Raw genomic sequence first — 13,695 nt, 5'->3', positions numbered from 1 at the left:
CTATAATGGCAACATCTAGAAGATGGGGATGTTGATGCTGCGAGGTTTTTACTTTGTCAGCCAGAACCAGAAGATGGCATTAGAGCAAGGGCGCCTGAGAGCGGAGCACGAGAAGCTGAAAGCTACAGAGCAGGACAAAAGCAGAAAGCTACGTGAACTTACGTGAGTAGACCCTTAGTTCAAGTATAAAAGTAAAAGCTAAATGAGAGAGTTACTGGCATTACTCTCAGAAATATCCAGTGGATAAAGTTTTCACTTCGTGTAGGCTAAAGGGTGTTTTTCTTAAACCCTCTGAGTTGGTTTGATTTATACCTAAAAACTTGCAATACTTTCTTGTACTTAAGTGAAAGCCAGGTCTTAATATTTCACTGGTAATCACCTAAAACATGACATTTGGTAATTTAGAAGATTTCAGGATCTGCCACAAAAACGGAATTTTTGTCAGATTTGATCTTGCATAAATAAAAGACCATTATTGTTTTAGCCTTGCCTTTTGAACAGAGGTTTTTGCCATTTATTATTTTTTTTATTTACTGACTAAAAGTATAGTCAACACACAGTTTTCTATAATCTGAGCAGGTAGAAAACTCACGATTATAACTTTCACATACCTTGAATTTATCAGAGACAATTTATAAAGGAACAGTTGGTTAGGATGGGCACACCCACAGGACCAGCTCAGAGTTGATTTTTTAACAATTCTGCCGAATCTCAGCCATAATTTTGTTTAGAGTAACGGTAACTTAAAATGCATAAAATGTTTTAGTCTGCAATAATTTATAATCTCTGTAATTTTCAGTTAATCAGAATTATTTTGGATAAAGATCAGTATGCTATATGATAATGCATATTCTTAAAATATAAAAAGAACCGCTCCTTATTCCTTGAATTCTGCCACGTTTTCTTTCATCGCTTCCATTGCTGTATTAGGACAGTTTTTTTCTAATAAACCATAGATTTAGAAAATTACAAGGCATATAGAAATTTCTTTGAAAGACACAACATTGGTAAGCTGTTTTTTAAAACTATGATGATCTTTTTTTTTTCTATGATAATCTTTTACTTATTTGTAAGCATTGATCCTGTCACATAAAAATATTTGATTCAATATTTCTGCTAAATATAGAATTTACGGACTCAAAGTTGAAAATGTATTTGTATATTCTTCCACTGTTTAGGGTTATGCAAGATAGACGAGAACAAGCGAGACAAGACCTGAAGGGTTTGGAAGAGACGGTGGTAAGAAAAACTTGGATATAAATAGGATTGGGGAATATTTAATGGGTTCTTCCCCTAGTTACTCAGTTTGAAGACCTACTTCTAAAAATACTGCTTTCTTAATTCAAGGCGAAGGAACTTCAGACTTTACACAACCTGCGGAAGCTCTTTGTTCAGGACCTGGCCACCAGGGTTAAAAAGGTAATAAAATAATACTGGGTCGGTGTTACTGTGTTTACTGTGTCTAATTGCATTGTGAGTGGAGTAGCCTCACACTGTCATAAGAGTGGGGAGGTAAGCGTTGCCCTTACTTGGTCTCATAGCACTTGCCCGTCTTCTCTAGAGCGCCGAGGTTGATTCGGACGACACCGGAGGCAGTGCTGCTCAGAAGCAAAAAATCTCCTTTCTCGAGAATAATCTTGAACAACTCACCAAAGTCCACAAACAGGTAACAAGGAGAATGTTTTGTGTTCGCTGCAATAAAATCTGAGGAGTGGCATGTATCTGAGTCTTCAGAGTCCTAAGGATTTTCATACCCTGAGCCATTCCATTATTTTATCACGCAATTGTAGGAACAAACAACTAGCAGTTTTTATGGGAGTTAATATTCCTAACAGCCTTTAGCAAGAGGTCAATGAAAACGTGTTGTTTTCTTTGTAGGGTTTCAGGTCTGTTAGTTTTCTTAATTTATTCATGGTCATTTTTAAATCTCTGGAAGACAAGTCTTTGAGTTAAAATACCCCCCCCCTTTTTTTTTGATCTTTATACATTTAATGCCCCAGAGTCTGAAATACTACAATAATGAGGGAGTTCGTATTTTTTTTAAAGTAATGCTTACTGTGGGGTTTTTTTGCTTATTTTTTATTAAGGCTTGATATGTGATTCAGTTACTTACTTTTTAAGTTTCTTGGCATACTTTATTGTTGTATGTCTTTGTTACTAGAAACCTGATGTTTGCAGTAGAGTGGGGTTAAGGGAATTTTAGCCTTCCTTGCTTTCAGTGCTTATTAAGAGACTTGCCAAGTTTATGTGTAATTGTGGATCTTGCTGTATCTAAAAAGATATTTGTTTCCACCAGATTAGTATCTTAATGAAGAGACCTAACACAGTGTTGTAGCATATTGTCATAGGGAAAAAGAACAGTCTCTCCAATCCCCCAGTATTGAATGAAGTTATATTTTGGGGAGAAACATATGTGAGGATGATATTTATGGGTATATGTATTCTTTGTTGCTGTCTAAATTATTTAAATTAGCTAAGTGAGAAAAACCTTAGTATAAAATGTAGTTTTTCTTTCAAGAGAAATTATGAAATGTTTCTGTTTTTTCAAATCATCGTTAAAGTCAGAATCCTTATTTTTCCTATATACCTTTAGCTGGTACGTGATAACGCAGATCTTCGCTGTGAGCTTCCTAAGCTGGAAAAGCGACTCAGAGCTACAGCTGAGAGAGTGAAGGCTTTGGAGTCGGCACTGAAAGAGGCCAAAGAAAATGCATCTCGCGATCGCAAACGCTATCAGCAGGAAGTAGATCGTATAAAGGAAGCAGTCAGGTCAAAGAATATGGCCAGAAGAGGGCATTCTGCACAAATTGGTTAGTAGGACACAATAAAACCTTTAAACCAAAAAAAAAAAAAAAAAACCAAAAAACCTTTAAACCTTGCTTTGGTTTGAATGTTTTTATTTACTTGAGAACGTAATCTGATTGATTTGTTATGTGATGTCACGGTGGTTTTTGTCTGTATTTTCTAATTTACCAGAGTGGCATTGTTGGGAATGCAGAGCATTGAGGAATAGCCACCTTAATTAACAGGACAAGGAGATAAATCAGAACTAGACAAGCAAGACTGGTCAGGTGTAGGAGCAGCTGTGTAGAGCGATGTTATGAAAGCAAGAAGAGACTTGCAAGAAAATGTCCTGCACGGTATTTCATGCTTTAATTGCTAGGCATTGATGCAGGAATAAGGTTTTTAAGAGGCTAAGGATTGTATAGGTCCTGGAGAAAAGGATGTAACTGAAAAAGAAAAAGAGATAGAGGGATTCACTGAGAAACAAGAAGGCAAAGAAAAACAAGACATTTGGGAATTCGTTGTAAATAAGAAAAGAGACTTAACGAATCATTGGGGTTGTGTGTTATTTGTTCTGAAGTCAGTGTTTGTTTTTCATCCCAGCTAAACCTATTCGTCCTGGGCAACATCCGGCAGCTTCTCCGGCTCATCCCAGTGCAGTTCGTGGGGGAGGTGCACCTGTGCAGAACGGCCCGCCGGCGGCCGTGCGAGGCGGAGGAGGTGAGCAGGCGTGGCCTCACGCGGCGCCCTCGGGTCTGTGCTCTCTGGCTGGCTTCGGAGTCGCCGCTGTCCGTGGGGATGTTCAGCCGTTGGTGGCTAAGCAGTGTTTTGGATTCTCACAGTAGTGTTATGATTTCTTCATAATGTATGGGATTATAAAAGTAACTTAGCATGGTTTCGTCTAGTTTTTTCATAGTTCAGATCATACTATATGTATATTCTAATTTGTGCTCTTGCTGTTTTTAACGTAATATTGGGTCATTTTTCAAAGCTCTGGCTGTTGTCTGATGCATATACCATGGTTTATAACTATTTTACTGGACATTTAATTATGTCAGTTTTTCCATACTTGAAATTTTCCAAAATTGAAATTTCCATGTATGAAATCTGAAGTATGAAACATCTTTTTATACCTCCTCACTTTCAGATTATTTCCAGAAGATTCCCATAAGTGGAATTATGAGAAAATGAACATTTTTAAGGCTCTTGACACATACTAACACACTGCTCTTCAGAAAGACCGCACCAAATTGTATTTAGCCAAGGACACTGCATTTTGTTGCATCTTTGCCAGTATTGAGTATTAATAGTTTTTAAGTTTCTAATTTAATAGGCTAAAATAAGCATCTCATTGATTTATTAATGAATTTGGATTTTTTCGTATATTTATTGGCCCACTTATATACGTATGTTTTTTATGAATTATTTCTGTGTCCTTTCCCATTTACCTATTGTGAGTGGTTTTTCTAACTGATTTATGAGTTCTTGTTTGTTTCTTTCTAAATACAAGTAATATCTGTTCCCTGTAGGGGGATGAAGAATTATCAAAAAGATAATTATCAAGAAGATAAATGTCATCCAGAGACACCACCCAATATATTGTATATATTCTTCTGGAGCTTTCTTTACATATTATAACTTTTAAATTAGAAAGTTTGAAGTGTCTAATAAACATTCTAATATAACATACTACCAACATACTACGCTATTCTATATATGTTACTTTGTAGCCAGCTTTTTTAACTTGGCAGTATATTCTGAACATATTCTTATACAGCATGACTGATTATAGCTGCCTAATATTTTATCATATGACAGGAACTCAGATTAAATTCTTCAGCAAATCCCAAGTGTGTAGGTGGTATGGAAACTAAAAGCAGTAGATAACTCTGAGATAGGGACTGGCTTTGTTTCTAACAGTGCTAAAGTCAGTTTATTTTAATCCTGCTTTTTACTTTGTCATTTTTGCATAACATTGGCTCTCAGTTTGAGTGGAAAATTACGCAATATTCTGGAGGAGTCGCATTTCCATAAATTTAATACAGTTTTTTGTCCACACGGTAGAGGATTGATACAGTGGAAAGAGTACAGATACTGGAGTCCCATCTAAGTTTGCATCCTGATTTTTCTACTTTTATGAGCTTGCACAAGTTACTTTTAAACAGTTAATTTGTCTCGTTTTGACTCCTTTTAAAATTCTTTAAAAATTCTTAAGTGTAAAAGTAAATTACGGATTTATGACCTATTTAATGTATCTCTGAAATAAAACATTTTTCTACATACCACAATAAGATTATCACACTTGACAAAATATTTTTAGTATTATACCAATCCATATTCAGATTTTTCTAATTATTTATTTGTGGTTAAGTTTTCTACAGCTGGTTTGTCTACACCAGGGAGTAACCCAGGACTGATGTTTACATGCGGTTATTCCCCTTAAGTCTCTTGTAATCTAGAGTAACACCCCCCCTTTTCTAATGACACTGACTTACTGAATAGACTAAGCCAGTGTCCTTGAGCATATGCCTCCTCGGATGTGTTCGGTTGTTTCTGTGTGTAGTTGCCTTGTTCCTCTATTCCCTGTTTATTAGAAGCATTTATTGGATTCTTTTAAACATGTTTACAGACTACACTGTGGGTGATACGTGTTTAATATTGTGTCACATCAGCAGACATTACAGGAGTTTTCCTGCCAATTAAGAGATGGCCTCTGTTTTTCCCCCTTTGGATTAATAACTTGTTGAGCCCCTTTACTAATAAAATGAAAGTCATTCTTGAGAATTACGCAAGTTAAGATGTCATTACCTAGTACAGCACAGGTGCTGAGTAGGCAAGCTGCCTTTTCTGGAAGTGGAGCTGGGCAGTTTTCAAAAGATAATTATAAATACAGGTAAAAGTTTATCCGTTTTGGATATTGTCCTCACATTAAAATTCACATGTGAACTTTGAACTCCTATCTCATTTGCAGAGAGGATAGTCCATGGCCTTTGTTAAATATAACTAGGTTTTAGCTTGAAAGTAGAATGCTGATCGCAGCGTCATGACAGCACTTAAGCACATGAGGGAGATGGCTAACCTGGCTAACCCAGGTTTTCAAGACTTGAAGTAACTATAAAAGTATAACCACTTACAGGTTTGTTTCATTGCTGGTCCAAAGGATAATGGTTATTATTTTTTAAAGTCTTGCATCGATCATTCTTAACCCATGATTGAGGAGTATATGATCTACATAAGTGATAAATTGTTGAAAAAATTAGATACTTTGTAGAGATTTTTAAATTAGTTTTTAATTATTAAGAAAAACATTTCAAAACACTGGGTTTATTTTGGGAAAAGATGGCAATGTATGAGTGATACTGATACTTTCAGTACCCAGTTTTACATGGCTGGTTCTTCTAACTGCGTAATGCTTTGGACAGGTGGAGGTTTTCTAATAAACATGGAGGCAGGTAGGCAGCTGAACACAGGTGCCTCTAGGCGACACCTGCTGCCGGGGTTGTGTAATGTTGTGTAGTGTAGTTTAGTGTGTAGTGTAGTGTAGTGTTGTGTAGTTTATTGGCCACACCCGCTCGCCTTGCAGCTGCTTAGTTCCCAGACCAGGGATTGCGCCGGGCACAGCAGTGAAAGCACCGAGTCCTAACCGCTGGAGTGCCAGGGAAGTCCCTGGGCTTGTTTATTTCACTGTCACTTCCCACCACGTGTACCTCTTGCTTATCCCTCCCCGGCCCCTTTTTGTTTCTTACGGCTACCATGTATGTAACATTGCTAGTTAGTTAGTGGTCCTTGGCTTAATGTCGCTGCCACTGTCCACTGGCTGCCATTCTATTAATCATCCTTTTCTTTTTTAAAAAAATCTAACTCGTACATCCGCTCACTCATAGCTCTTGCGGGGAGTAAAAGCATGCAGGGTGACCTCCTTTCAATATTGTACTGTCCCTAAATGGCTCTGCTTAGGAGGCATATAAAAGGAAAAATTCAGTCATTTAATGTTGCCATCTTTTCAGTTTTGGGGAAAATGGTCAGAGCTGTTGGCTAAATGTTTTTAAACTCATTAGTATATTTTATTTAATTCTTTTCATGATTATGTCAAACACAAGTTTTGTATAAATAAAAATATTTTTCTCTGTGCTTTCTTCCATCTTCAGGTGTTAAAAGTAATTGAAGTATGAAGAGGACATTATATCAATGACTATAGCCTGTATCCCTTGGGAACTTTAGAATTATAACCTTTTTTTAGTGTATAAATTGTACCTGGCCTGTACAGCTGTTTCCTGCCCTCTCTTCTCGTAAACTCTGCTGCTTCCCAACACAACTAGAGTGCAATTTTGGTGTCTTAGAAGGGAAAAACGACAGTTTACAACTGTGGCCCTATTTATTACACAGTTTGTCTTTCATGTCTTAAATTTAGTCTTCACTGTGCCAACCTAACTGTGTCATACAGGACTGTGCTTTTTGTACTTGTTTTTTTGTGTTTATTTTTTAATCTCAGTTTAAGTTACCTAGCTGCTACTGCTTGTTGTTTTTCTTTTCTTATTAAAACAATATTTTAGGGGAAATGGAAGCTTTAGATTAAATGTCTTAAATTTTACCACTTATAACACTACATGCCCACAAATTATATCAGGTCAGTACTGTACATTAAAATCCCTTGAAATGACTTCGGAGTTAAAAATTATCTGTATCATCTCTGAAGTTTGCTTCTGAAAACTACTCTTTGAGCACTGAAACCTTTAAAACTGCCTAACTAGACATTTGAGACTGAGCAAGGCTACTTAATTATCTCATGAAATGACTGTTGTTGAATTATCTTGAATAGAAATACTTTACAATATCAAAAGCAAATCTTTTGCTTTTGTTTAAGAAGGAGAGTTTGGAAAAGGAATTTATTTCTGTTCTTCCCAGTGCTCTAATCCACATAGCTTGATGGAATGAAAACAGCCTGCTTTGTTTTGGTGAGCCCACTAATTAACAGAAGAATTGGATAATGATTTGTCATCTTACTATATAATGAAGTGAACTAAGATATTATAGGATTAAACATAATTTTATATTGTTAGTACCGTATTGTTTGATCTAAATTTATAGCCTATGGAAATTGAGAAAAAATATGGAAGGACAAGACAAATATATGGTAAATTTATAAATATATAGGTTAAATTTTGGTCTGAAATCCCTGAGGTTTTTTACCTGGTACACTAAGTCATAACACTATAATTTATTTCTTGTTTAGTCTAGAAGTAGTAAATTTTTTGCAAGTCACTAACAATCCTCAAATAAATTATTTTGTTGGCAGTAGCTGGTAGTTTTGTCGTTAACTGTACCTGTTCTTCTTCCTCAGATGATTAAACTGAGTCAGCAGTTTGTTTTAGAAGCTATAAAAGTAACAGGGGAAGAGATTTCAATGTGTGCTTCATCAGTTGGGGGTGGGTAACTGCAGCTGTGTTAGCAGAAATTTGCAGAGAATGGGGATTTAAGGTTACTCAGAAGAGAAAGTTGGAAAGTTCTGTTAGGATCTGGGTGGCAGAATTAACTTTTCGAAAAAGTTTTATATACAGATATTTGTATTAAATTTGGAGCCGTAGTCAGAAGACTCAGATCATAATTGGCGTATTTTTCTATTTCCTTAACTGTTGCAATTTCCACTTTTATAATAGTTTTCATTTAAAATATAAATTTATTTTTTTAACAGTCAAAAATCCTTGCTGTTACGATCTGCAACCTTACAAATGATTGTATTGTTTTTAGGAATGATCAAAAGAAACACTCCAAAAATTGAGATGAAACCTTGTAGAGCAGCAAGATTGAAGCAGTGCAGTTCACTTAAAAAGAGTGCTACCACCTATTTGTGATGATAGTTTTCTAAATGGAGAGATGTTTGGCTGCATTCACATACACATTTGTATTTTGTTTTCAAACGAAAGCTTGCTTTTTGGGCAATATTCTTAGATGAAGCAGAATTTTTTTTCTCTCTTTTGTCTGAACATGGTAGTTTCATTCTTATAAGATACATCATGGTATTGGTACTGTGTAACAAACAATGAATTGTAACTAGCATGTGGTTCAGAGTATACAGTGCTAGGGTTTTTTAAATATCTTAATGGTTCTTTTCTATTTATAATTTCAAACTTTCACAAAGTGTACAGAGAATTTCCTAAATTTGTTTTCACTGAACTGCTTTTGCTATGGTAGGTCATTAAACACAGCGTTTACTCTTACAAATGAAAATTTCTGATCATCTGGAACATTGACACTTACTTCAATTTGCAGTGTCTTTTATTTTTGACTGACTGTATTAATGTTCTTCTGAGTGGTATTGATAAATGGTTCAGAAGAGAAACTCAGTGAAATAAAAATATTTATTCATGGTGATCAATTAAATTATTTGCCTAATTTAAGAAAACTACTGTGCGTAACTCTCAATTTGACAGGAGGTGATAGAAAAGAGTCTGAGTTCACCTGTGGAATGTGTTGGTTTCTTTTCAGTGCTTGAAGATACATTCAAAGATAATTGGTTTGGGAAGGCGCCATATAATTATAGCTAACCTGCATGCTGTAAATGTCTTCTGTGTTCAAATAAAGAGGAAAAAATTTTTTGAAATGTCATGACTTTCTTAAAACTCAATTCAGTGACGTGTTAGGTTGATTTTACATGACCAAGTGGCCTTCTTTCTTGACAGAACAGTGACTAATATGTCATTACATTCATGTGTACTTTGTCTCCTAATGTATTGCATACGCTTTGGACATCGTAGGCTGAAGAATTAAGAGCTAGAGATGAACCATCAGTCTCCCTTGTGTTATTTTACATTAGTGTATCCTGATACGTGATGAGGACACTTCGCCGTGTTATTCTTCCCCCAAAACTATTAACCCCAGTCTGACCATGAGAAAAACATCAAACTAACCCAAGTGGAGGGACATTCTACCAAATGCCTGACCAGTACTCTTCCGCAGTGTAAAGGTCGTGGAAAACCAGGAAGATAAGTCTGAGGAGACTTGGGAGACTTGGCAGCCGGACGCAGTGACGCAGGGCGGTGTCCTGGGTTGGACCCTGGAACAGTAGAAGGACATCGGGGAAAACTGGTGAAATCTGTTAGCAGTAGTGTGCCGGTTCATTTCCTAGTTCTGACAGAGGTGCAGTGGTGATGCGAGGTGGTACATTAGGAGGGAGAGTCTGAGGGCGACTCCCTGTATTACCGTTGCTACTTTTCTGTAAGTTAAAATCATTCTGAAATAAAAGGTTTATTTACTAATTTATAAGGCAGCAAGCCACAAAGAACAACAGGAGACCACAAGCAGGAAAGCAAAACTCAGCAGACACCTGACTCAACCAGCAGTGGGGAACGCCAGGGAGCAGCTCAGTATCCCCCCAGAGCACCCCTAAGTGGTCATGAATGTGACCTCCGTACCTCTGGAAGTAGGAGTGGAAGGAGACTGAAATAGGACTAGTCGAAAGTCTATCTAGACCTTTCCATTTGACCCGCAGATCCCTTCTTCAACGCTGCACAGCTTGCCCACCGCCCCTCTCACGTCCCAGGGTGAGCCTGTGTATTCTCGGAAGGTGAAGCAGAGGGTCTCCAGGTGCAAGTGCTGGTGGCAGTCGAGGGTGGGGTGACGTGCTGGAAACAGGAGTGCGCCCGTTAGCAGTGTCTCCCCTCATTGCCACAGCTCCCCCTTGGCGCTGCTAGGGGTTGAATTGTGTACCCTCAAACTTCCTGTGTTAAAGTCTCAGTCCTCAAGAATGTGACCTTCCTTGGAGGTAGGGCCTTTTCGGGCGTAACCAAGTTAAAGGTCATCAGGGTGGCTCTTGCCAATGTGACTTGTGACATAAAAGAGAAATTTGACAGGTGCATGGGGGGAGACACAGGGAGAAGATGGCCATCTACAAGCCATGGAGAGACAAACAGTCCTCCCTTCATAGCCCTCTGACGGAGCCAACCCTGCCAACACCCTGGTTTGGGGCTTGTAGCCTCCAGAACTGTGAGACCATCCATTTCTACTACCTCGCCTAGTCTGTGGTGCTTGCTTTCATCAGCCCGAGCAGACCAATGTGATTGCCGACACTGGCAGCGAGCTGGGCCCTCTAAGCATTCCTCCTTTCTTTCCTTCGGTTTGCGTCTTGTTAATACCATCCAGTTGTCAGTGGTGTGAAGGGGGCCGGTGAGGGGCACCAGGCGTACACGGTCCCTTAGTGAGCGAAGAGCCCGGGCCACATGGCCACCTCTCCAGCAGCAGGTGGCCTCCCTCTGGGAGCCTGCCCTTTAGCCTCAGAGAGGAGCTTCCTGCCCACCTGATCTATGGTGGTGGGCAGGGGAAGGGCAGCCTTGGCCCACTAGGATCCAGTGAGGTGTTTCCTCCCCACCACCAGTCCCAGCCAGGGTCTCGACCTGGCCTGCCCGCACCCCAGAGGGATGCTTCCCTCTCACCTAGTGATTGGACCAGCTGTAGCCTGGGAAACCTAGCAAGCTTCTCCACCATCCATTGGGCTGCAGCCATGCCTTTGCAATGAGATCTGAACCCCAGACATGGGGAAGGAGCCCCTTCCAAGTCTGTTCCTTCCCTGGGTACTCTCCCTTAGCCCTAGACTATTCTTGAAAGTTCTCTGTACCCATTTCTAGTTCATCCCCTCGGACCTGGCCTGATACAGAGGGTAATATGAACGTTTGCAATCAGAATACTTAGAAGCCCAACCTTCTACCATTGCTTGGTCACCTGAATGCTGGCAACCAGGCTTATGCTTTCCAGCCAGGAGATGAGAGGACTTCGGTGAAAAGTTTGACAACTGATACAAGGAATACCCCAAGAAGCACAGTTTCAGAAATGCCACAGTCAACAGTCCTACTCCTGTGAACCAATTGCTTCCAGTCAGCTTCATCGTGTCCCCACCTTACATAGGTGCAGACAGCCAAGGATCACGAAGCATGTGAAGAAAGCCTTTACGATGACAGGATCAAAACAAAATAATTAGTAATAATATGGAGGAAAGTGGAACTATGAAAGGGGAAGAAAACATTTTTAAAAACATACTAAATTTAGTACCTTTCACTTCCACCTTGAAGAGCATGGATATTAAAGTGCTAATATAATTACCTTCCCTAGTGTATCTTTTTTACTTTTTGTTATGTATAAAAAACAACTAAAAACATGCACGGTTTGTGAGGAAATGACAAATTTCAGAAAATTCAGAATCTGAATACACTCTATACATAGCTTCTAGATAAAGACGCAAAATTACCAGATACTCAGAGGCCCCCTGGGCCCATTCTAGTGACTCCCCTTAAGGTTTAATATTGTTCTGGTATCTAACAAAAAGATCACTTTACCTGTATTTTGTATAAATGTTATGACACAGTATAACCACTTTTGGATTGGGCTTTTTTATTCCTTATGTTGTCTGTGAATATACCTATATGCTTGTCTGTTATGATCATGCATTGCCACTGTTGCATAGGATTCCATAGTGTGAACATTTAACAATTTATCCCAATGTGTATTACAATATGAGTGATTTTCAGTTTGTGTCTATTGAGAATAGCACTGGTATATAAATTCTAGAACTTGGGGAAAAAAAAAAAAACCTAATAGAGCCTCAAGATTTTGACATAGTGAAAAAAGAGTTTGTCTCCACTAAACAAAACAAAAAACCAAGGGGTCAGAAGAAAGAAATACTGAGAAACCAAAAAAGTCTTGAAAATAGAAACAATAGGAAGGTTAGAAGATGAAGTTGAGAAAGTTGCCGACAAAGTCATACACACAAAAAAAGTCAGAGGGCTTCCCTGGTGGTGCAGTGGTTAAGAATCCGCCTGCCAATGCAGGGGATACGGGTTTGAGCCCTGGTCCAGGAAGATCCCACATGCTGTGGAGCAGCTAAGCCCATGCACCACAACTACTGAGCCTGTGCTCTAGAGCCCACAAGCCACAACTACTGAGCCTGCACTCTAGAGCCCATGAGCCACAACTACTGAGCCCACGAGCCACAACTACTGAAGCCCGTGCACCGAGAGCCTGTGCTCCGCAACAAGAGAAGCCACCGCAATGAGAAGCCCATGCACCGCAACGAAGAGTAGCCCCCACTCGTCACAACTAGAGAAAGACCAAATGCAGCCAAAAATAATTAATTTTAAAAATAATAAAATAAATGGTCATTTTAAAAAAAAGTTGGAAAATAGGAAAGAAATTAGAAGACCACAACACAAGGCTTCAGGTCTGAATAAGTTAAATAAGAAAATGTAACTGAAGGCCATCTGTTGCCAATGCCCAGAACAGTGGATAAAAATAGAACCACACTAAGGCACAGTACAAAGAAAACCATAAAAAAACAAAAAAAAATTTCGTACAAAGGTCTGAGAATCTGAATGTATCAAACAACACTGGAAATTAGAAGAAAATGGATCAGTACCCTCAAAATTCTGAGGGAATGTGATCTCAAACCTCAATTGGTATAAAGGTAGGTAAAATAAGGTTTTCAAACACACAAGTTCTCAAAAAATGTACTTCTTATGTATCATTTATTGGGAAGCTATTGCTCAACCAAGTGAGAAATTAAACTAAGAAAGAGGAAGATGTGGGACATACAAAAGAAGAGACCAACAAAAGAAGGGAAGCACCAAGGTGACAGCATCAAAAGCAACCTGTCCAGATGGGAGTCCATCAGTCAGAAGACTGCCAGAGATACGTTTCCAAGACAAATCAGAGTGATTGATGTGTTTGAAGATTTTGAGAAAAAAATTTATATAACTGAAGATGAGTTTAGGGTTGACTAAATGGCACATAAAACACTAAGGGAAAAAAGAATTACTGAGGGACTTCCCTGGTGGCGCAGTGGTTAAGAATCCGCCTGCCAGTGCAGGGGACACGGGTTCGAGCCCTGGTCCGGGAAGATCCCACATGCCGCGGAGCAACTAAGCC

At 38.8% G+C, this 13,695-nt stretch overlaps 1 protein-coding gene across 1 annotated transcript in view; it reads left to right on the top strand.

Annotated features, from left to right (window-relative positions):
• The window catches only part of KIF5B (kinesin family member 5B), a 44,156-nt gene extending 34,778 nt beyond the window's left edge, over positions 1–9,378 (top strand). Inside the window, exons 20-26 of the mRNA XM_022580631.2 lie at positions 61–162; positions 1,179–1,239; positions 1,348–1,419; positions 1,562–1,666; positions 2,594–2,810; positions 3,388–3,504; positions 6,933–9,378. Coding sequence (XP_022436339.1) covers positions 61–162; positions 1,179–1,239; positions 1,348–1,419; positions 1,562–1,666; positions 2,594–2,810; positions 3,388–3,504; positions 6,933–6,949 — 691 coding nt within the window. The 3' untranslated portion in view covers positions 6,950–9,378. The remainder of the gene's footprint in view (positions 1–60; positions 163–1,178; positions 1,240–1,347; positions 1,420–1,561; positions 1,667–2,593; positions 2,811–3,387; positions 3,505–6,932) is intronic.
• The last annotated feature ends 4,317 nt before the right edge of the window (positions 9,379–13,695 follow it).

The sequence above is a fragment of the Delphinapterus leucas genome, chromosome 2, assembly GCF_059928025.1.
Source record: "Delphinapterus leucas isolate spDelLeu-1000000601 "Yukka" chromosome 2, BTC_Dleu_Yukka2, whole genome shotgun sequence".
Taxonomy (NCBI): domain Eukaryota; kingdom Metazoa; phylum Chordata; class Mammalia; order Artiodactyla; family Monodontidae; genus Delphinapterus; species Delphinapterus leucas.
The sequence above is the reverse complement of the archived record's forward strand: the minus strand, read 5'-3'. Positions and strand labels throughout refer to the sequence as shown.